The 25,273-nt window shown below is 38.2% G+C and overlaps 1 protein-coding gene across 1 annotated transcript in view; it reads right to left on the bottom strand.

Annotated features, from left to right (window-relative positions):
- SLC5A5 (solute carrier family 5 member 5) overlaps nt 1-22,312 on the bottom strand; it is a 93,777-nt gene extending 71,465 nt beyond the window's left edge. Inside the window, exons 1-7 of the mRNA XM_053700041.1 lie at nt 21,950-22,312; nt 18,212-18,277; nt 18,086-18,137; nt 17,935-18,002; nt 17,631-17,785; nt 16,851-16,991; nt 3,113-3,242 (exon numbers count right to left, since the gene is read on the bottom strand). Coding sequence (XP_053556016.1) covers nt 3,113-3,242; nt 16,851-16,991; nt 17,631-17,785; nt 17,935-18,002; nt 18,086-18,137; nt 18,212-18,277; nt 21,950-22,312 — 975 coding nt within the window. The remainder of the gene's footprint in view (nt 1-3,112; nt 3,243-16,850; nt 16,992-17,630; nt 17,786-17,934; nt 18,003-18,085; nt 18,138-18,211; nt 18,278-21,949) is intronic.
- Nucleotides 22,313-25,273: the final 2,961 nt, after the last annotated feature.

Raw genomic sequence — 25,273 nt, 5'->3', positions numbered from 1 at the left:
GAGGGACGCCATCTTGGATGACGTCATTTAAAGGAACCGTCATTCGGCTAGTAGGCGTCGGTTGAAGAGGATGGATCCGCGTCGGTTGGGAAGAAGATGGCTCCGCTCCGCTCCAGAAGAAAGAAGATTGAAGATGCCGCTTGATAGAAGACTTCATCCCGATGATGAACTTCCGACTTCAGCCCGATGATGGAGTTCTTCAGCCGCCGCTTGGATCAAGACTTCGGACCCTCTTCTGGACCGATCGCTGAACCCGGTGAGGTGAAGACAAGGTAGGGAGATCTTCAGGGGCTTAGTGTTAGGTTTATTTAAGGGGGGTTTGGATTAGATTAGGGGTATGTGGGTGGTGGGTTGTAATGTTAGGGGGGGGGTATTGTATGTTTTTTTTTACAGGCAAAAGAGCTGAATTATTTGGGGCATGCCCCACAAAAGGTCCTTTTAAGGGCTGGTAAGGTAAAAGAGCTTTGAACTTTTTAAATTTAGAATAGGGTAGGGCATTTTTTTATTTTGGGGGTCTTTGTTATTTTATTAGGGGGCTTAGAGTAGGTGTAATTAGTTTAAAATTGTTGTAATATTTTTCTAATGTTTGTAAATATTTTTTTATTTTTTGTAACTTAGTTCTTTTTTATTTTTTGTACTTTAGTTAGTTTATTTAATTGTAGTTATTTGTAGGTATTGTATTTAATTAATTTATTGATAGTGTAGTGTTAGGTTTAATTGTAACTTAGGTTAGGATTTATTTTCCAGGTAATTTTGCAATTATTTTAAGTAGGTAACTATTAAATAGTTATTAACTATTTAATAGCTATTGTACCTGGTTAATATAATTACAAAGTTGCCTGTAAAATAAATATTAATCCTAAAATAGCTACAATATAATTATAATTTATATTGTAGCTATATTAGGGTTTATTTTACAGGTAAGTATTTAGCTTTAAATAGGAATAAGTTATTTAATAATAGTTAATTTATTTCGTTAGATTTAAATTATATTTAATTTAGGGGGGTGTTAGGGTTAGGGTTAGACTTAGCTTTAGGGGTTAAAAAATGTATTAGAATAGCGGTGAGCTCCGGTCGGCAGATTAGGGGTTAATGTTTGAAGTTAGGTGTCGGCGATGTTAGGGAGGGCAGATTAGGGGTTAATACTATTTATTATAGGGTTATTGAGGCGGGAGTGAGGTGGATTAGGGGTTAATACATTTATTATAGTAGCGGTGCGGTTCGGTCGGCAGATTAGGGGTTAATTATTGTAGGTAGGTGGAGGCGACGTTGTGGGGGGCAGATTAGGGGTTAATAAATATAATATAGGGGTCGGCGGTGTTAGGGGCAGCAGATTAGGGGTATATAGGGATAATGTAGGTAGCGACGGTTTACGAAGCGGCTGATTAGGGGTTAAAAAAATATGCAGGTGTCAGCGATAGTGGGGGCGGCAGAATAGGGGTTAATAAGTGTAAGGTTAGGGGTGTTTAGACTCGGGGTACATGTTAGAGTGTTAGGTGCAGACGTAGGAAGTGTTTCCCCATAGCAAACAATGGGGCTGCGTTAGGAGCTGAACGCTGCTTTTTTGCAGGTGTTAGGTTTTTTTTCAGCTCAAATGGCCCCATTGTTTTCTATGGGGGAATCGTGCACAAGCACGTTTTTGAAGCTGGCCGCGTCCGTAAGCACCGCTGGAATTTAGAGTTGCAGTGGCGTTAAATTATGCTCTACGCTCCCTTTTTGGAGCCTAACGCACTGAAAACGCAGCCATTCTGTGAACTCTAAATACCAGCGGTATTTAAAAGGTGCGGGGGGAAAAAAGCACGCGTAGCTAACGCACCCCTTTGGCCGCAGAACTCTAAATCTAGCCGTAAGGGACATATTTATCAATGTGTGAGCGGACATGATACGATGTAGCATATCATGTTCACTGCACATCGATAAATGCCGACAGCATACGCACACACTACTCACTATACACACTAACACACTACACACACACCACTCACTATACACACTAACACACAACACATACTACACACACACCACTTACTATACACACACCACTCACTATACACACACACCATTCACTATACACACACCACTCACTATACACACACACACTAACACACTACACATACTACACACACACCACATATCACACACACACACCACTTACTATACACACTAACACACTACACACACACAGACCACTCACTATTCACACTAACACACTACACACACACCACATATTACACACACAGTCACACACACTACTCACTATACACACTAAAACACTACACAAACACACACCACTCACTATACACACTATTACACAACACATACTACACACACACACCACTCACTATACACACTAACACACTACACACACACACCACTCACTATACACACTACACATACTACACACACCACTCACTATACACACTAACACTCTACACACACACACACCACTCGCTATACACACTAACACACTACACATACTACACACTCACACTATACACATACTACACAGACTTAACACCCACAATATACACACACTAAACACACAGCACACACGTTTACATTTTTTACAATAAAAAAAAACTAGCAAATTTAATGGCAAGAAATTGCTTTATTACCAGAGTTTATGTTTCCAGTTAAATATTAAAAACATGAAAATTCTGAAATTACACTCCCCTACTCCATGTAATATAATAATATGATAACATAATATATACTTTGGTGGGGGGTTTCTTTTCAGAATTTGCAAACTTGTTAATGTTTGATTGAAAACTTAAACTCAAGCCCCTGTTTTTTTACATTGAATATATGTGTGTATATGAGTGTATTGTGTTAATATGTTGTGTGGGAAGGTGTGTATAAATAGATAGACAGAAAGATGAATAGATGATAGAAAGATAGATTGATTGATTGATTGATTGATTGATTGATTGATTGTTTGATTGATTGATTGATTGATTGATAGATAGATAGATACAGATACATTTCTAGTAAGATTTAAATGACCTCTGATGTTTTTCATTGGACAGATTATATTTTGTATTTTGGTATTGCCAGGCATTGCACAGAGAAGAGTTAAAAGGTTAAATTGGGTCAGCTGAATGACGGGCTTTACCTGATCTGGAGCAGAAACATTTCCAGCTTGAAGGGGATCACAGAGATGGTAGATTGCAAACATCACAATTCCACAGATGACTGCACTGGAAATTATGATGCAAAGTGCCACTTGATTCACCAGAATGGCTCTGTGAAAAGAGAGATCGTCAAAGTCCACCCAGCCAAAACCAGATAATGAAGAAAGAAAAAAACGTTTTTAACCATTTAGCCGCTAGCAATTAATTTAAACTTTAATATAATTAACTGATAATGGATCTATCTTTTTTTCAGGATTTCCAAACGTGGGACTGAAAATTAAAAACTTAAAGGGACAGTCTAGTCAAAATTAAACTTTCATGATTCAGATAGGGCATCCAATATTAAACAACTTTCCAGTTTACTTTTTTCATCAAATTTGCTTTGCTCTCTTTGTATTCTTGTTGAAAGCTTAACCTAGGTAGGCTCAAACTGATTTTTTAACTATTAAAAACCGCCTCTTATCTCAGTCCATTTTGACAGTTTCTCACAGTTAGACAGGGCTAGTTCATGTGTATCATAGAGATAACATTGTGCTCACTCCCGTAGAGTTATTTAAGAATCAGCACTAATTGGCTAAAATGCAAGTCTATCAAAAGAACTGAGATAAGGGGCCGTCTGCAGAGGCTTAGATACAAGGTAATTGTACACAGAGGTAAAAAGTATCGGCTAGATTACGAGTTTTGCGTTATGAGCGGCTCGGTACTAACTTGCAAGTTATTGCCACCTCTCACCTCCCTATAGCGCTGCTATTACAAGTTTTCATAAATTCGGCATTAGCAGGCAATATTGCAGCGTTGAGCAAAATTGAGCTCCATACCGCACTCAAATACCAGCGCTGCTTTGAGCTGGTTTTACGTGCTCGTGCACGATTTTCCCATAGACATCAATGGGGCGAGTCGGCTAAAAAAAAACCTAACACCTGCAATAAAGGAGCGTAAAGCTTCGTAACGCAGCCCTATTGATTCCTATGGGGAAACAAAATTTATGTTTACACCTAATACCCTAACATAAACCCTGAGTCTAAACACACCTAATCTGCCGCCACCAACATCGCTGACACCTACATTACACTTATTAACCCCTAATCTGCCGCCCCAATGTCGCTGCCACTATACTAAAGTTATTTACCCCTAAACATAACCCTAAGTCTAACCCTAACCCTAAGCCTAACACCCACTAACTTTAACATAATTAAAATAAATCTAAATAAAAATGACAATTAATACCTAAATAATTCATATTTAAAACTAAATACTTACCTATAAAATAAACCCTAAGCTAGTTACAATATAACTAATAGATACATTATAGCTATCTTAGGTTTATTTTTATTTTACAGGCAACTTTGTATTTATTTTAACTAGGTAGACTAGTTAGTAAATAGTTATTAACTATTTACTAACTACCTAGTTAAAATAAATACAAATTTACCTGTAAAATAAAACCTAACCTGTCTTACACTAACACCTAAACTTACACTACAATTAAATAAATTACATTAATTAAATACAATTAACTAAATTACAAAAACAAACAAACACTAAATTACACAAAATAAAAAAGAAATGATCAAATATTTAAACTAATTACACCTAGTCTAATAGCCCTATCAAAATAAAAAAGCACCCCAAAATAAAATAAATTAAAATCTCCTATTTGTTTTTCATATACCTGGAGTGCCGCCTCTTTCTTTCTGCTGCATTACCGGATCGACTTTCCTTTATGTGGTGAGCAGCACCTCTACTATCCCAGCTATCTGTGCAGTTTATATCTCTAATTTCGGTTCGCTGTTTGTTCCTGGAGGCGGCTTTGGGAGCCATGCTGTCCACTTCCTGTCTCTTCAATAAAAAAAAAACCCTAGCCTAAACTAAACTGCAAATAGCCCTTTAAAGGGCCTTTTGCGGGGCATTGCCCCAAAGAAATCAGCTATTGTACCTTTAAAAAAAAATACAAACAACGTCCCCCAACAGTAAAACCCACCACCCACACAACCAACCCCCCAAATAAAATCCTATCTAAAAAAGTTCCCAATTGCCCTGAAAAGGGCATTTGGATGGGCATTGACCTTAGAAGGGCATTTAGCTCTTTTTCAGTCCAAACCCCTAAGCTAAAAATAAAACCCACCCAATAAACCCTTAAAAAAAAACTAACACTAACTCCCGAAGATCCACTTACAATTTTTGAAGACCGGACATCCATCCTCAACGAAGCCGGGAGAAGTCTTCATCTAAGCGGCAAGAAGTCCTCAACGAAGCCGGGAGAAGTCTTCATCCAAGCGGCAAGAAGTGGTCCTCCATGCGGGCAGAAGTCTTCATCCAGACGGCATCTTCTATCTTCATCCTTCCAACACGGAGCGGCTCCATCTTCAAGACATCCGGCGTGGAGCATCTTCTTATTTCGATGGTCGCTGAAGAATGAAGGTTCCTTTAAATGACGTCATCCAAGATGGCATCCCTTGAATTCTGATTGGCTTTTGATTTGGATGGATGTCCGGTGTTCAAAAACTTTAAGTGGATCTTCGGGGTTAGTGTTAGGTTTTTTTAAGGGTTTATTGGGTGGGTTTAATTTTTAGCTTAAGGTTTGAGCTGAAAAAGAGCTAAATGCCCTTTTAAGGGCAATGCCCATCCAAATGCCCTTTTCAGGGCAATGGGGAGTTTAGGTTTTTAGATAGGATTTTATTTGGGGGGTTTGGTTGTGTGGGTGGTGGGTTTTACTGTTGGGGGGTTGTTTGTATTTTTTTTACAGGTAAAATAGCTGATTTCTTTGGGGCAATGCCCCGCAAAGGCCCTTTTAAGGGCTATTGGTTGTTTAGTTTAGGCTAGGGTCTTTTATTTTTTTTTTGGGGGGGGGTTATTTTGGTAGGGCTATTAGATTAGGTGTAATTAGTTTAAATATTTGATAATTTCTTCGTATTTTGTGTCATTTAGTGTTTGTTTTTTTTTGTAACTTAGTTAATTGTATTTAATTAATGTAATTGATTTAATTGTAGTGTAAGGTTAGTGTTAGTGTATTAACAGGTTAGGTTTTATTTTACAGGTAAATTTGTATTTATTTTAACTAGGTAGCTAGTAAATAGTTAATAACTATTTACTAACTAGTCTACCTAGTTAAAATAAATACAAACTTGCCTGTGAAATAAAAATAAAACCTAAGATAGCTACAATGTAACTATTAGTTATATTGTAGCTAGCTTAGGGCTTATTTTATAGATAAGTATTTAGTTTTATATAGGAATTATTTAGTTAATGATAGTAATTTTTATTTAGATTTATTTTAATTATATTAAAGTTAGTGGGTGTTAGGGTTAGACTTAGGGTTAGGTTTAGTGGTTTATAACTTTAGTATAGTGGCGGAAATTTTGGGGGCAGCAGATTAGGGGTTAATAACAGTAATGTAGGTTGCAGCGATGTTAGGGACAGCAGATTAGGGGTTAATAATATTTAACTAGTGTTTGCAATGCGGGAGTGCGGCAGTTTAGGGGTTAATATGTTTATTATAGTGGCGGCGATGTCCAGATTGGCAGATTAGGGGTTAATAATTTTATTTTAGTGTTTGCTATGCGGGGGGCCTCGGTTTAGGGGTTAGTAGGTAGTTTATGGGTGTTAGTGTACTTTGTAGCACTTTAGTTATGAGTTTTATGGTACAACTCTGTAACATAAAACTCATAACTACTGACTTTCAGTTTACGGTATGGATCTTGACGGTATAGGCTGTACCGCTCACTTTTTGGCCGGACAGGCAAACTCGTAATACCGGCGCTGTGGAAGTCCCATTGAAAAATGACTTTTTGAAAGCTGCGGTAGTTACTTTGCATGACGGTCAAAAAAGTGTGCGGTACAGATATACCTGCAAGACTCATAATACCAGCGGTAGTGAAAAAGAGCCATAACGCTGCTTTTTCACCATAACGCAAAACTCGTAATCTAGCCGTAAATGAATATAACCGTGTTGGTTAAGCAAAACTGGGGAATGGGAAATAAAGGTAATATCTATCTTTTTAAACAATAAAAATTCATGAGTAGACTGTCCCTTTAAGTTCCTTTTTACTATCCATAGTAAACCATGTAGTATTGACTCTCCAGCTAGCTGGCTGCTGTGATTGGGTATTGATGCATGTTCTGAAGTTTAATAGAATCATAAAGAAAATGATCTCTGTCATCATTTGCTTTTCCCTTCCTAATTACTATTTTATTATTATTATTATTAGTAGTAGTAGTATTAGTCATATTATTATCTATAAAGTGCCAACATATTACTCAACTAAATATAGGCTAAATTGCATTTATGAGTCAAACAATACTTATACTTCCTTCTGGGACAAGTCAGTTTTTGCAGGGAGAAAAAGGTTTGCTAGTAAAATATATTAGACTTTCTACACTGTTGTGAGAGCTTTTAAAGGGAGACTAAGCTTAAATTTTCTCTTCAATGATTCGGATAGAGCATACAATTTGAAGCAACATTCTAATTTAGTCCTATTATCAATTTTCATTTGTTCTCTTGCTGTCTTTAATGAAAAGCAGGAATGTAAAGCTTAGGGGCTGGCCCATTTTTGGTTCAGAACCTGGGTAGCGCTTGCTGATTGGTGGCTAAATGTAGCCACCAATAAGCAAGCGCTATCCAGGAAATAGGAGTAAATTAGAAAGTTGCTTAGAAATTGCATGCTCTAAAAAATTGGGTTTAGTGTCCCTTTAATAAAGAAAAGACAACTCACCTTAATGCATATGTAAATACAGGCAAGCCTTTGCTTACCATAAAGACTACAGCTCACTGGATAATATCCCCAAAGTGTCAGTGAGACAAAACTAATGTTTACATTATTCTATAGTCTGGTTTCATTAAAGGGATACTAAACCCAATTTTATTTATTCATGATTCAAATAGAGGGGCCTATTTATCATGATGCGAGTGGACATGATCCGATATTGCGGATTATGTCCGCTGCACATCGATAAATGATGACAGCATACGCTCTCTGCATTTATCATTGCACCAGCAGTTCTTGTGAACTGCTGGTGCAATACCGCTCCCTGCAGATTTGCGGCCAACCGGCCGCTAGCAGGGGGTGTCAATCAACCCGAACGTATTCGATTGGGTTGATTTCCGACAATGTCTGTTTGCCGCCTCAGAGCAGGCAGACAGGTTATGGAGCAGCGGTTTAGACCACTGCTTCATAACTGGTGTTTCTGGCGAGCCTCGCTGTACCCATCCTGTATTTATGGATACAGGGTGACATGGACATAAGACAGAGTTATGAAAGTACATGGGGTGTCCAGCATATAAAATTCCACATTTACATGCAGTCTCTGGGTTTCCTTAAGCCCATGTACCTCCTGCCCAAAGAATGTTCCATAACAGGCCCTCTTGGTGACTCACATCACATATCTCCCCCTTTGGAAGGAAACTAACACAGGAGGAGACCCCAGACGGGTTGACTTCGAAGTTAGTCCATAGATCTATTCCCCCAAAGCCTGTATCCACACAGTAGCCCAAACAAATTGTCCTAAACAGAGCATCACTCACCTAGCCGACCTCTGCCTCTCTCATAGAACATATCTGCTGCTGGGGAGAAGTGCCTACTGTTGCTTCTCTCTGGAGTCCTTTCAGTCGCTGGAGAGAAGACAGGGTGGCTGGGCTCACTCCAACATGCTGTTGCGGATCTGAGCCAACTGCCCAGCATCCCTGGAGAATACAGGTGGAGACTGTAGTCCCATCCACTTGTACTGAATAGGAATCTGCCATTGCTTGCAGAGAGAGGCCGACATCTCTTGGTCCTAATGCCAGCTCCTCTGCTGGGATTGCTGCATGCTCCTCCGGTCCCTCTGCCAGCGTGAGGCTGTCATTCCTGTTTAAGTAAAGGACCACTTTCCAGCATTTCTAGGTAATCCACCTCAAGGTACCATTCCTGATAGATAAGCCATGTTAGGTCAGGTTCTAAGGCAAGTGCTTCCGATGGCTATAACAGCTCCTGCCTCTTGCTTTGAATGTCCCAGAATCTATATCCCTCAGGACTGCCAAAGTCAACTTTCTCCTCAAATGCTTCCTATAATAAGCCGGGGCCACCAAAGTCATCACCTTCTGGGGAATAGTGCATTTCTGCCTTCGACTGCCACCTGTCTGCAAACCAATATAACGCTCTGTACCGATCCTCAAGCTCGACCTCTCTTTGCACCAGACACTTCAGTTCGGTTACCTCCTCACCTGTGGGTCGTCCTCTCAGTAAGCAGAGCCGCAAGTTTACCTGATCCCTGAAGCGCTGTTCTGGGGAGGGCAGGACTTTGCCTCTGCAGCCATACCAATTCTCCAGTGCATCTTCCCACATCTCTAGCCGAATCAGGGCTCTCCATTCCAGGCACATCTCCTCTGGAACTGGCCCCCCTAAAACAGCAAGGGCAACTTTGACTTGCCACTCGAAGTCCCATATTGGAACTTCCCATTTAGAGATATCTGATCCCAGCATCTCAGCTGTCTGAATATTCCGATACCTGGTGATCTGCTTCACCACTTCGGCGTTCATTACCCGGACTGCTGTTTTTGGATGGGTTGGCTCCGTAGATTGACAACCTTCTCCGCACTCTGTAGGTAGCACATCCCTCCAACCCAGCTTGCCCTGTGCAGAAACAGGTTCATCAAGGTGGGTCAGCACTTGCTGTATTCGCCATAGGAGCTCCGCTTCCATAGCTGCGGGTGACAGTGCCTCTCCTCCTCTGTCAGCAGGACAAGAAATAAATCCCAACGCTTGCCACCAAATGTGATGGACCGCCTGATACCCCGAATGAGTACCTCCGTCAGAACACTTCCCTTGTCCTGGACATCCCTTTATCCAGAGCAATAGCTCCTGGTATCTCCCTTTGACTGCAGTCTAAAGTTATATAGGTGAACAGAACTGAGGCAACACTCAGTTGTCTGAACACAAAAATGAACACTTTATTTAAAAGCAGCACACATATTTATACACCCTGGCATTCCAGAGTCACAGAGCATCAGGTTACAGAGGGCATTGGTTAAACAGTAAAGCAAACATATGAACAATACATCAAACCTCTAACAATTGTCTATTCACAGGTAAAACAGATTAACATATCAAGTTAATTAACTGGGGAGGAAAGTTTACTCAGACAATCTGATTTTGGGCAGTCTAGTTAACATAATCACACAGGAACACAATCAGTTTACCCAGACAGACTCCTGAGACACAATCAGATCAGAAACGTAAATAAAATACATCTTATTACAAAATATAAAAACAGCTCTTATTAACTATTAAAGGGACAGTTTACTCAAAAATTTTCTCCCCTTTAATTTGTTCCCATTGATCCACTTTACTAGCTGGAGTGTATTAAATTGTTTACAAGTAGCTCCTTTACCCTTATATTGGCATTTGAAATTGTTGATTTAGCATGTGGTATCCCCACCTATTCTGAAAGTTTGTGGCCGCACGTACCAGCTATAGATAAGCTTTGTAAACACAGCCAGCAGAAGAAATTACACTCCCAATGCGATATAGCAGAGATAAGGTAATAAAATGTTGATTTTCCATTGTTCTCTCAAAGTACTGGTGATTGTTTTAAGGACAGATATAAGATAAAGAAGCAGGTATATGTGCACAATGTGATACAGTAATGAGATCTGATTATACCTACAAGCTCAACCCATTTTATTAGGTTGTGGCTTCAAAACACAAAATCAGAGCTTTAATATACACAAATAAGCCTTAAAAAGCTAATGTTCATACATTTTTTACTCTGCAGTTGGTAAAAAAAGCAATTGTAAACACATTAAGGGAAAAACTATTTTACAGTATACTGTCCCTTTAAGTCCTTTATGCCCACTTGGTTTATAGAGTTACAATTGCTCCCACAAGGGGCACTCACACCCTGTACCCATCCTGTATTTATGGATACAGGGTGACATGAACATAAGACAGAGTTATGAAAGTACATGGGGTGTCCAGCACTTAAAATTCCACATTTCCATGCAGTGTCTGGGTTTCCTTAAGCCCATGTACCTCCTACCCAAAGAACGTTCCATAACAGGCCCTCAGATCTTGGTGACTCACGTCACAACTCTGATTATCAATCGGCTAGATTTAGAGTTCTGCGGCCAAAGGGGTGCATTAGCTACGCGTGTATTGTTTCCCCCGCACCTTTTAAATACCGCTGGTATTTAGAGTTCACAGAAGGGCTGCGTTAGGCTCCAAAAAGGGAGCGTAGAGCATAATTTACGGCCACTGCAACTCTCAATACCAGCGGTGCTTACGGACGCAGCCAGCTTAAAAAACGTGCTCGTGCACGATTCCCCCATAGGAAACAATGGGGCAGTTTGAGCTGAAAAAAAAAAAGCAAAAAAGCAGAGTTCAGCTCCAAACGCAACCCCATTGTTTCCTATGGGGAAACACTTCCTATGTCTGCACCTAACACCCTAACATGTACCCCGAGTCTAAACACCCCTAACCTTACACTTATTAAACCCTAATCTGCCGACCCCGCTATCGCTGACCCCTGCATATTATTTTTAACCCCTAATCTGCCGCTCCGTACACCGCCGCAACCTACATTATCCCTATGAACCCCTAATCTGCTGCCCCTAACCCCCGCCGACCCCTATATTATATTTATTACCCCCTAATCTGCTCCCCCCACGTCGCCGCTACCTACCTACAATTATTAACCCCTAATCTGCCGACCGGACCTCACCGCTACTATAATAAATGTATTAACCCCTAAAGCTAAGTCTAACCCTAACCCTAACACCCCCCTAAGTTAAATATAATTTTTATCTAACGAAATAAAATAAATCTTATTAAATAAATTATTCCTATTTAAAGCTAAATACTTACCTGTAAAAAAAAACCCTAATATAGCTACAATATAAATAATAATTATATTGTAGCTATTTTAGGATTAATATTTATTTTACAGGCAACTTTGTATTTATTTTAACCAGGTACAATAGCTATTAAATAGTTAATAACTATTTAATAGCTACCTAGTTAAAATAATTACAAAATTACCTGTAAAATAAATCCTAACCTAAGTCACAATTAAACCTAACACTACACTATCAATAAATTAATTAAATAAACTACCTACAATTACCTACAATTATATCAACTAAACTAAATTAAAAATAAAAAACAAAACACTAAATTACAAAAAAAAACCCACTAAATTTCAAAAAATAAAAAAAGATTACAAGAATTTTAAACTAATTACACCTACTCTAAGCCCCCTAAAAAAATAACAAAGCCCCCCAAAATAAAAAAATGCCCTACCCTATTCTAAAATAAAAATTGTAAAGCTCTTTTACCTTACCAGCCCTTAAAAGGGCCTTTTGCGGGCTCTGCTCTTTTGCCTGTAAAAAAAACATACAATACCCCCCCAACATTACAACCCACCACCCATATACCCCTACTCTAACCCAAACCCCCCTTAAATAAACCTAACACTACCCCCTGAAAATCTTCCTACCTTGAGTCGTCTTCACTCAGCCGAGCCGAATTCTTCATCCAATCCGGGCGATGTCTTCATCCAAGCGGGGGCTGAAGAGGTCCATCATCCGGCTGAAGTATTCTATCAAGCGGCATCTTCAATCTTCTTTCTTCCGGCTCCATCTTCATCCCGCCGACGCGGAACATCCTTCCTCCACGACGAACTCCCGACGAATGAAGGTTCCTTTAAGGGACGTCATCCAAGATGGCGTCCCTCGAATTCCGATTGGCTGATAGGATTCTATCAGCCAATCGGAATTAAGGTAGGAAAATTATGATTGGCTGATTGAATCAGCCAATCCGATTCAAGTTCAATGCGATTGGCTGATTGGATCAACCAATCAGATTGAGCTTGCATTCTATTGGCTGATCGGAACAGCCAATAGAATGCAAGCTCAATCTGATTGGCTGATTGGATCAGCCAATCGGATTGAACTTGAATCTGATTGGCTGATTCCATCAGCCAATCAGATTATTCCTACCTTAATTCCGATTGTCTGATAGATGGAGCCAGATGGAGCCGGAAGAAAGAAGATTGAAGATGCCGCTTGATTGCAGACTTCAGCCGGATGATGGACCTCTTCAGCCCCCGCTTGGATGAAGACTTCAGCCGGATGATGGACCTCTTCAGCCCCCGCTTGGATGAAGACATCGCCCTGATTGGATGAAGAATTCGGCTCGGCTGAGTGAAGACAACTCAAGGTAGGAAGATCTTCAGAGGGTAGTGTTAGGTTTATTTAAGGGGGGTTTGGGTTAGAGTAGGGGTATGTGGGTGGTGGGTTGTAATGTTGGGGGGGGTATTGTATGTTTTTTTTTACAGGCAAAAGAGCAGAATTCTTTGGGGCATGCCCCTCAAAAGGCCCTTTTAAGGGCTGGTAAGGTAAAAGAGCTTTACCATTTTTATTTTAGAATAGGGTATGGCATTTTTTTATTTTGGGGGGCTTTGTTATTTTATTAGGGGGCTTAGAGTAGGTGTAATTAGCTTAAAATTGTTGTAATATTTTTACAGGTGGCCCTCGGTTTACAACGGTTCAATTTACACCGTTTCAGAATAACAACCTCATGTGACTGCTATTGAAAAGTATTGAGAAGCAGTGCATTGATTAAAATAGCCAGTAGGTGGAGCTGTCCGCTAGTGTTGCAGCAAAGATATGCAAGCCAAGCAAGCTGAAATTAATCAGTTTAACTAGACCTGAGCTATCGAGCAGCTTGCAAAAGATCTTCCTGTCTATAAATCAGTCCAGATTAGAATGCATAGAAAGAACTGTTTGCAGAAAAATGCAAGTAAAGTCTGTGTTGTGTGCTTATTTTATTAGGTTTATAATGCTGTTTGGCAAATGTTTTTGTTCATTTAACTTAGTTTAATTATATATTCTGTGCTGTGTGATTATTTTATTAGGTTTATAATGCTGTTTAGCATTTAAAGTCTTCATTTCAAGGCTTTAAAAGTAATTTATTAGGTGTTACTTATGCCAATTTTGAGAGGGGCCTGGAACCTAACTCCCTCACTTCCCATTGACTTACATTATAAACTGGGTTTCAATTTACAACAGTTTTGATTTACAACCATTCCTTCTGGAACCTAACCCCGGCGTAAACTGAGGGCTACCTGTATAATGTTTGTAAATTATTTTTTTATTTTTTGTAACAGTTCTTTTTTTATTTTTTGTACTTTAGTTAGTGTATTTATTTGTAGGTATTTGTATTTAATTTATTTAATGATAGTGTAGTGTTAGGTTTAATTGTAACTTAGGTTAGGATTTATTTTACTGGTAATTTTGTATTTCTTTTAGCTAGGTAGTTATTAAATAGTTAATAACTATTTAATAGCTATTGTACCTAGTTAAAATAAATACAAAGTTACCTGTAAAATAAATATTAATCCTAAAATAGCTACAATATAATTATTATTTATATTGTAGCTATATTAGGGTTTATTTTACAGGTAAGTATTTAGCTTTAAATAGGATTAATTTATTTAATAAGATTTATTTTATTTTGTTAGATAAAAATTATATTTAACTTAGGGGGGTGTTAGGGTTAGGGTTAGACTTAGCTTTAGGGGTTAATACATTTATTATAGTAGCGGTGACGTCCGGTCGGCAGATTAGGGGTTAATAATTGTAGGTAGGTAGCGGCGACGTTGGGGGGGGCAGATTAGGGGTTAATAAATATTATGTAGGTGTCGGCGGTGTTAGGGGCAGCAGATTAGGGGCACATAGGGATAATGTAGGTGGCGGCGGTGTGCGGTCGGCAGATTAGGGGTTAAAAAAATTTAATAGAGTGGCGGCGATGTGGGGGGGCCTCGGTTTAGGGGTACATAGGTAGTTTATGGGTGTTAGTGTACTTTAGAACTAAAATCTTGGATAAGAGGAGAAACAATGCAACGCGTTTCTCAGTAAAACTGTTTCATCTGATGAAACAGTTTTACTGAGAAACGCGTTGCATTGTTTATCCTCTTATCCAAGATTTTAGTTGGCACAATAATGAGTTGTGTATTTTACCATTTTTAAATAAACTTGTTTTTATTTTACCAACTCTAAGTGTCCATTATATCTTGGAGCTACGCTACTATTAGGGAGTGAGTCCCTGTTCCTGTATTCCTGCTTGTATATCTCTTGGTATATACTTTGGACCTGATGATCTCTTACACCTTGGAGCTGTCCGTGGGGCCCTGATCAGCTAGCTGGACTGCTGTAAGAATCCAGCCTGTCTCTATGGGCATAATTGAGTGCCTTTGCTACAAGTGAGTACCCTGTGTATATCTCTTACTGGTAGTTCCTGAGATTCCTCATTGATCTGCACCATTGGCGCCTCTATCTATTGTATCTTTATAACATTTTTGGTGAACAACCTGGGTTGTTCTTGCTGATTGGTGGATAAATTCCTCCACCAATAAACAAGTGCTGTCCACCATTCTGAACCAAAAATTGGCTGGCTCCTTAGCTTAGATGCCTTCTTTTTCAAAAAAAGATAGCAAGAGAACGAAGAAAAATTGATAATAGGAGAAAATTAGAAAGTTGCTTAAAATTACATGCTCTATCTGAATCACGAAAGAAAACATTTGGGTTCAGTGTCCCATTAAGATATATCATACAATGTTAAATAACTTTCCAATTTACTTCTATTATATAATTTGCTTAATTCTCTTGTTATCCTTTGTTGATGGAGCAGCAATTCACCACTGGGAGTTAGCTGAGAGCCAACAGACTAAAGATAAGAGGCATATATGTGCTGCCACAAATAAGATGCTTCTGAGAATACCTATGTATACTTTCAACAAAGGATACACAGCGAACAAAAAAAATTAGAAAAAATAAATAAATTGGAAACGTATTTAAAAGTGCATACTTCTGTCTGCATCCTTTAAGTTTTTCAGCTAAGGTAAGTCTGCATGTATATATTTTGTAAAAATACGGAATGCTAATAGTTTTATTTCTGTTAAATCTTTGTGTCATTTTGAACAGGAAATAATCCACTCATTCCGTCTCCATTTAAAGGGACACTCAAGTCAAAATAAAACTTCATGATTCAGATACAGCATCCAATTTTAAACAACTTTCCAATTTACTTCCATTAACAAAATGTGCACAGTCTTTTAATATTTACACTTTTTGAGTCACCAGATCCTACTGAGCATGTGCAAGAGTTTACAGCATATACGTATATGCATTTGTGATTGGCTGATAGCTGTCACATGATTCAGGGGGAGTGGAAATATACATAACTTTGCAATTTATTAAAAAAAATCTACTACTCATTTGCAGTTCAGACTAAGTGCTATTGCATTGTCTTCTTATCATGCATTTGTTGATTATGCAAATTTACTGTATTGACTGGTCCTTTAATGATACAGAAAAAGTGTGAATAGATATGTTAAGAGCCTTATTAGATTACTTTTATCTAGGTCATTTGTATCATTAGAGCTGGATAAGCAATTCCACCAAACCTTAGTTCCTCTTTTCTCATGTTTTCTCATTTCAGTTAAAAATATGGTATCATAGACAACTGCACAATAAAATAGCTTCATGATTATCTGAAACATGGTCATTAACAAATATTGAGTTGAACCTTTATTAGAGAGTAAACTCTGTTGAAAGGAGTAATTCCAATAAAAACTTTTAGAATTTTTTAACACTTACAGAAGAACATGCAACCAAAGTAAACAGCAAAGCATAACCATTTAATCAAGGAAGGAAATTTTACGAAAAAATAAATAAATGTCACTCACAGTTTGGCTGCCTTTTCAGTTTTGCAGGCCACATAGCGCTGAACCTGTGCTTGGTTGACGCCATACATAGATAGCCAGAGTTGTGTGCTTCCCAGGACAAATGTCCAAAAGGTGTAACGTCTACGAGGGTCAGGATCAAAGCTTTGGAGCACAGAAAAGACAATCACTATCATGTTAGATGAACTATGATATTACTCAAATTAGCAAAGTAAGTCAAAGGTATATTATTGCACCTTGTTCCTTGTGAGCCAAGATATGTGTTTATCTGCTTTTGCAATACCTTTAAGACAATTAACTACATGGTCATTTTTATTATCATAATATAATATTACTGTGGATTTCACATAACTTTATAGATAGGGTGACAATATTGCCGCTTTAAAAAGGCACACATATGACTTTTTAAATAAATGTTTTGTAAAAGAACCCTGACATATGTATTTTTCATATGTGTCCCTTTTTAAAGAGGCAATATGGTCACCCTATTTATAGAGGGCATTTATGTATTGTTCTACATGACATTAAGAGATCAACTAAATGCTTTTTAGAGTACTTATTATTTGATGTTTTGATTTTTCCCCTTATAATGTTTGCTACTTAGTTATATACTGTATATACTCAGTGGTGCACCTGCCTATAATAAAAAAAAGTCTACAGTCTAGCTGGAGATCAAAACTAACACAAAAGCACATACCTTGAAAATTATACAGACTAACCTAAGAAAGCTTTTTTATAACCTTTCTGATAAAAAAAAGGACCTTAGTCATGCTCCATACATACTCCCCAAAGTTAATCCTGGAGTGATTCCTAGCAATATCCAGAACAATAGAGACTCCACCAACCACCTGGGTTCCACGAATAATCACTGCAAAGAACCCTGACATCATTATCAGCACCTGAAATACATCTGTCCATATTACAGCTTTCATACCACCCTAGAAGGAACAGAGAAAATGTTGATGCACACTTTTCTACAAAGAAATGCAAAATCTGGGTAGAAAGTTATGTTAATAATTGCGTTAAATTGATTCAACTCTGGAGGTAGTAGACAGGGGGTACTGTAAGGGAGGCAATTTTAACTTACCACAGATGTATAGAATGTGCAGATTGCTCCAGTAGAAATCAGAGAAGCCCAAATGTCCAACCCAGTGACTAAAAGAGAAGAAAGACATCTGTATAAGATAACATATTTTGTGCAAAGTGTAAGAGAACTTAATCATGATTATAAAGATAACCTTGGTTGAGTATTAAGGCTGGAGCATAGATCACAATTCCTGTGTATAGTGTCTGAAAATACAGAAAGCAGAGTGTCATAACCTTGATCATATTACTCAATGTAACCCCCATGACCCGACACTTACTGTTGCCACTAGGAACTGAGAAGTGCCATAGAGCCGGACGCCTCTGCTGAACCTCATCTCCAGATACTGAATGGTGAGAGAAGAGGAGACTTAGATCAGGTTGTTATCAAGCAGGATAGTGGTAGACAGGTGATTATGGTGTAGGGGCACAGAGGGTAATAGAACTGGGATTATGATGTATAGGGGGATATTTATCAAAGGTCTGGCGGACCTGATCCGACAGTGCGGATCAGGTCCGCCAGACCTTGCTGAATGCGGAGAGCAATACACTCTCTGTATTCAGCATTGCACCAGCAGCTCTTGTGAGCTGCTGGTGCAATGCCGCCCCCTGCAGATTCACGGCCAATCGGCCGCCATCAGGGAGATGTCAATCGATCGGGTTGATTTTTGGAGATGTGTGTCCACCTGCTCAGAGCAGGCAGACAGGTTATGGAGCAGCAATCTTTAGACCTCTGCTTCATAACTGCTGTTTCTGGCAAGCCTGCCGGCTCACCAGAAACACAGGCCCTCAGGCTCCATCCAGAGCTTGATAGATAGGCCCCATAATGTTAAATATTAGAGATGTGGTGTATTGAGTGACTAACAGAAAAAGAGTCACCACAGTCAGTTCTAGATCTTTTAACTTAAAGTGGCATAACGTTTCTATCAATATATCTATATATATTTATCTATTTGTCTATATATCTATCCATCTATCTATCTATCTATCTATAGCCATACTTCACATAGAAAAGGCACTCACTGAGCATAGTGATACAAATGTTTCTGTAATAATTTATTGCAATTAATAAAAACTACAATATTGATAAAAATGTTGCTAATTTCACAAATTGCCCTAAACACAACATAAATATATTGAAATTTACTGTTACACTCATATAAACAATTTCTAATAAAAATATATTCATATACATATTTATACAATTTTTTAAAAATGGTTCAAAGTATATGGTATATGGCCATGTACAGTATTTGACTGCAAAGGGCTATTATATATATATATATATATATATATATATATATATATATATATATATATATATATATATATATATATGTATTTAAATAATTATGAATAATATTTTAGAATGTGTATTACTGTGTATTTACTGTAAATATTCAACATTCTAATGTTCTTCACATACAAGAAAATTTTATTTTTATAATATATATATATATATATATATATATATATATATATATATATATATATAAAAATGGGTTTTTGTGCGCTACTCACTTAGGAATCCCTTATATTACAAGGTGATTCCGTTAATCAATATTTTTCCGCTTTTAGTCATGATGTACCATCTGCTAATTTTGGATCCCAGTACCATCAGTGGGAAAAGTAGATGTATAGTAGGAGTGGTTGAAAGAGCACTCAGTTGCAAGCGGGAGACAAACCTCCCTTATATAATATGGATATAGTGTATTGTTGAGGTGGAGCAACTGGTGTCAGTAGCAGAGATTAAAAATTATTAAAATATTGAATACTACTACTTAGTAAAGGTGATTCAATTGCAAGTCCTGGAGAGTGCTCTTTTTTGATACATGTTTGCTGGTCTGAGGACAGGGGGTAACCCCGAAAACGTTAACAAGAAATAAAGTGATTTATTTGTAATGGTGAGTGCCTTCCCATTGCCTGTTTTCTATGTATATTCTTTGAAGATCACCCCGGATGGTGAATTATTGAAAGTGTGTGCTGGTTCCCCTCTGCATATTAATATATATATATATATATATATATATATATATATATATATATATATATATATATATATATATAAAAGAAGGGCAATAGGTTCAGCACTAGTAGAAATTACCACAGTTCATTGCAGGTAATAAAGTGCACGTCCGCCAGAGGGTCCTTTGTCACCTCTTACATATAAATCCCAAAGATAAATAATAAGTGGCGCCAGCACTGTTTCTTTAAAAGTAGATAATCTTTATTGGGGTGTCATCATGGAAGGACAGCAATGTTTTGGGTCACACTGACCCTTAATCATGCTCAGTGTGACCCGAAACGTTGCTGTCCTTCCATGATGACACCCCAATAAAGATTATTTACTTTTAAAGAAACAGTGCTGGCGCCACTTGTTATTTATCTTTGGGATTTATATATATATATATATATATATATATATATAAATATATATTTATGTAAATACCTATACCTGTATAAAGTCCTATAGATATACAGGTATAGATATATATTTTACATTAACATTGTCAGATTTATATAGAAATATATTTTTAAATATCAAACGTTAAAAAAATTATATGTTAAGAACATTGGAATGTAAAATATGTGCAATGAGCTTTTGGTTTCAAACTTTGGGGCCTATCTATCAAGCTCCGTATAGAGCTTGAAGGCCTGCTAAAAACCGCTGCTCCATAACATGTCCGTCTGCTCTGAGGAGGCGGACAGAGATCGCGTGAAATCAACCCGATCCAATACGATCGTGTTGATTGACACCCCCTGCTGGCGGCTGATTGTCCGCAAATCTGCAGGCGGCGTTGCATCAGCAGTTCACAAGAGCTGCTGGTGCAATGCTGAATGCGGAGAGCGCATTGCTCTCCGCATCATCGGACATGATCCGCTGATCGGATCATGTCGGACAGACATTTGTTAAATAGGCCCATTTAGGTCTAATGTGGTGTTGGGTTAGCGTGCATGAAGCATTAATTATGTTAAGCCGCATAATGTAAATATAAAATATTGAATATTTTAATAATAATTATTTTAGACGTACTGAAAATTCAACATTTTTGTAACTTTAACAATTATTAATGAAACCCAAAGTGCGTTAAGCATATTTTACATTGTTCTTCAAAATGTAATTGTTATTATTAAATATATATTTCTTTATATATCTGGTAATATTAATGTAAATATATATCTATACCTATATTTCTATAGGGATTGATTTATAGGTATATATATATATATATATATATATATATATATATAAAAGAATATAAATTTAATAATACAAATAACATTTTCCTGTGTCTGAAGAACATTGGAATGTAAAATATTAATAACTCCTTCCTGTCGGGTTAAGCTAGCGATAAGTGTTAGGTTTTTCCTTCTGCGCTCTTCAATGAAGTCTATGGGGAGAATAAGTTAGTGCGGTCGTGAAATCCAAAGTCCTTTGGTTAGCGAGTTGCAGGTTTCGCTCACGGGCAAAACTTTTACTTTCAACTTGTAAAATGTGCTCTAATCTGATTTATTCTGGCAGTGTTAACACTAATGGGAAAGTGCTAAATAGCACACCACTTGTAATCTAGTCCTTCGTGGACTACAATATATTGTAAACATAACTTGTATATGCACTGGGAAACCATAACAGTTGTGTGACTCACTTTATTGCAATATTTGCCTTATTGTGGTGGTCTGTAACCAAACCCACAACATATCCGAAGTACGCCTGTATATAATTCTGTTCACACATTTTGTTGCCAGTCACAAATTATGCTCAAATAATACACAGGAGTTTGCAAGCTGTGTCTAATTGTATTAAAAAAAACATTTACCCTGATAATGTTCTACATAGTCTTTGGGGATTAGAGAATAAAAAAAAATGAATTCAGCTTGCCACATATTCACAATAAATTGACCTTTATTAATTCACTTTGGTCATCTTAAAAAATGGACAAACACTGATTAATGCTTGTGGCCCTAGCTTACTTTACTCATTAATATCATGTAGTTCCACAGCAAGGCAGATTTCTTACTTGGTAGGCACTGGTTATTCCCAATCGGTAGAAGACTGGCATAAAAATGAAGGCGGTCAGAATGCTGTTCAAGCTCTGACCTATGCACATCTGCATAAACTTGATTCCATAGCGATATGCTTCAGCGGGCACCCCAAGGACTTGTACTGCTGACATGAAGCTGGCAGCCAGAGATAGACCAACTGGCAGAGCTGCCATCTTCCTACCCCCTGTGAAAAAGTCATCTGATGTCTTCTGACCACCACTAAATACACCATAGAATAACCCAATGCCAGTAGATCCCAGGAGCATGAAAGCGAAGACCCCATAATCCCACAGTGAGAAGGTCAATGCCTCGTGCACAAATGGCTCATACTCCTCCATTACAGCTTTGTCCGGTACCTGCAAAACATAAGCAAAGGAGATATTATGTAATTGTGCTCTAATACAGCTACTCAGGACATCATGATGATGAACATCTATTAAATACTGAAGGTCTAATATGTGGTTACTTTTATCAAAACATGGTAACTTGATACAACAAAATTAAGTAAAATAGCATTAAAAGTATACATTGGATCTGCTACATAGTGGCATAGTAATAAATCTTCTTTGATCCCTGTTTTTATAACAAAAAACCGCCAACTGCCAATCATACATTTAAAAAATCTTCACTGTGACAAACAATCCTAATATTTGGATTTTTAGGAAAAAACAAACAAATTTAGGGCTAGATTACAAGCGGAGCGCAAAATATAGTTTTTTGCTAGTATTACAAATATGCCCGTTTGCGGGAGTGGGATAAATTAGCGCTCCCCTTGTAATCTAGGCACTGAGTCCTTCTTAAAGTTATGTATTATGTTGGCATATACAGCAAAGACAAAAAAAAAGAGTCTCTCTATACAAGTAAAATCATCCAAAGGTTTATTAGTAATTGAAGGATAAAAAATCCAATACACCAGCACAAAAAACAGGAGACAGATGGTCCTACTAGTTTCGGCCTGGTGCCGTAATCATAGACCTGCTGGATACTTGGAAAGAGGCGGTTAAAAAGTATAACTCCACACAGCCATTGGCCAAAAGGGAGCCAAAGTATAATCCTATTTAACCCTCAAAATTGTAGGTAGCCCCAACAGGTAACAGGTAACATTTGAAAAGTTAACAAATAATAATTAACTAAATGTTAGCAATCAACAATAAAAGTACACATACATACTCTTCATAGTACCATTTTACTGTAAGCAAATATGCCAAGCGTTATGTGTGAAAGGTTACATAAATTAAACTAAGCAATATAAACAGTAAATTAAATAGTAATAAGTTCATAACGAGTAATAACAAATTGAAGAGCAGTATATATAGGGTAGGGTTCTGTCTTCACATTAACCCCTTAACGACCGAGGACGTGCAGGGTACGTCCTCAAAAAAAAGGCAGTTAATGCCTGAGAACGTACCCTGCACGTCCTCGGTGTGGAAAGCAGCTGGAAGCGATCCTGCTCGCTTCCAGCTGCTTTCCGGTTATTGCAGTGATGCCTCGATATGGAGGCATCCTGCAATAACCTTTGGTAGCCATCCGGTGCAGAGAGAGCCACTCTGTGGCCCTCTCTGCACCGGAGATCGGTGGCTCCCTGCTTTGTTGGGTGGGAGCCGGACCGGGAGGCGGGTGGCGGCCATCGATGGCCCTGGTTATGTGCAGGGGGGGCGGGATCGTGGGCGGGGACGAGCGGGGGCGCGCACGGACGCGCGCGCGTGCACGGGAGGGCGGGGGCGGGCGCGTGCACGGGGAGGGAGCGGGTGGGAACCGCTACACTACAGAAAATGAATTTATAAAAAATGTACACATTTCTAAATAATAATAGTACATTTAAAAAAAAAAAGATCAGCAAGGTGGTGGGGGATTGTCTGTGTGGGGGGGGGAAGCTACACTACAGAAAAAAGCCCAAAAAAATAAAAAAAAGCACTTTTTTTTGCAAACTGGGTACTGGCAGACAGCTGCCAGTACCCAAGATGGCCCCCAATGAGGCAGAGGGGAGGGTTAGAGAGCGGTTTTGGGGGCTAAGGGGGGGATCCTACACCCTAGCATATGTAAATATGCTAAAAATTTTTTTATTTTTTTTAAAAAACCCTTTTATTTTAGTACTGGCAGACTTTCTGCCAGTACTTAAGATGGCGGGGACAATTGTGGGGTGGGGGAGGGAAGGGAGCTGTTTGGGAGGGATCAGGGGGTGGGATGTGTCAGGTGGGAGGCTGATCTCTACACTAAAGCTAAAATTAACCCTGCAAGCTCCCTACAAACTCCCTAATTAACCCCTTCACTGCTAGCCATAATACACGTGTGAGGCGCAGCAGGATTTAGCGGCCTTCTAATTACCAGAAAGCAACGCCAAAGTCATATATGTCTGCTATTTCTGAACAAAGGGGATCCCAGACAAGTATTTACAACCATTTGTGCCATAATTGCACAAGCTGTTTGTAAATTATTTCAGTGAGAAACCTAAAATTGTGAAAAATTTAACTTTTTTTTCAATTTGATCGCATTTGGCGGTGAAATGGTGGCATGAAATATACCAAAATGTGCCTAGATCAATACTTGGGGTTGTCTACTATACTACACTAAAGCTAAAATTAACCCTACAAGCTCCCTAAAAGCTCCCTAATTAACCCCTTAACTGCTGGGCATAATACACTTGTGGTGCGCAGTGGCATTTAGCGGCCTTCTAATTACCAAAAAGCAACGCCAAAGCCATATATGTCTGCTATTTCTGAACAAAGGGGATCCCAGAGAAGAATTTACAACCATTTATGCCATAATTGCACAAGTTGTTTGTAAATAATTTCAGTGAGAAACCAAAAGTTTGTGAAAAAATTTGTGAAAAAGTGAACGATTTTTTGTATTTGATCGCATTTGGCGGTGAAATGGTGGTATGAAATATACCAAAATTGTCCTAGATCAATACTTTGGGATGTCTACTAAAAAAAAATATATACATGTCAAGGGATATTCAGGGATTCCTGAAAGATATTAGTGTGTAACTAGCGCTAATTTTGGAAAAAAGTGGTTTGGAAATAGCAAAGTGCTACTTGTATTTATGGCCCTATAACTTGCACAAAAAGCAAAGAACATGTAAACATTGGGTATTTCTAAACTCAGGACAAAATTTTGAAACTATTTAGCATGGGTGTTTTTTGGTGGTTGTAGATATGTAACAGATTTTGGGGGTCAAAGTTAGAAAAAGTGTGTTTTTTTCAATTTTTCCTCATATTTTATATTTTTTTTTATAGTAAATTATAAGATATGATGAAAATAATGGTATCTTTAGAAAGTCCATTTAGTGGCGAGAAAAA

This window comes from Bombina bombina, chromosome 2, assembly GCF_027579735.1.
Source record: "Bombina bombina isolate aBomBom1 chromosome 2, aBomBom1.pri, whole genome shotgun sequence".
Lineage (NCBI taxonomy): Eukaryota > Metazoa > Chordata > Amphibia > Anura > Bombinatoridae > Bombina > Bombina bombina.
Note: the sequence above shows the minus strand (reverse complement) of the source record. Positions and strands in the feature narration are given on the sequence as shown.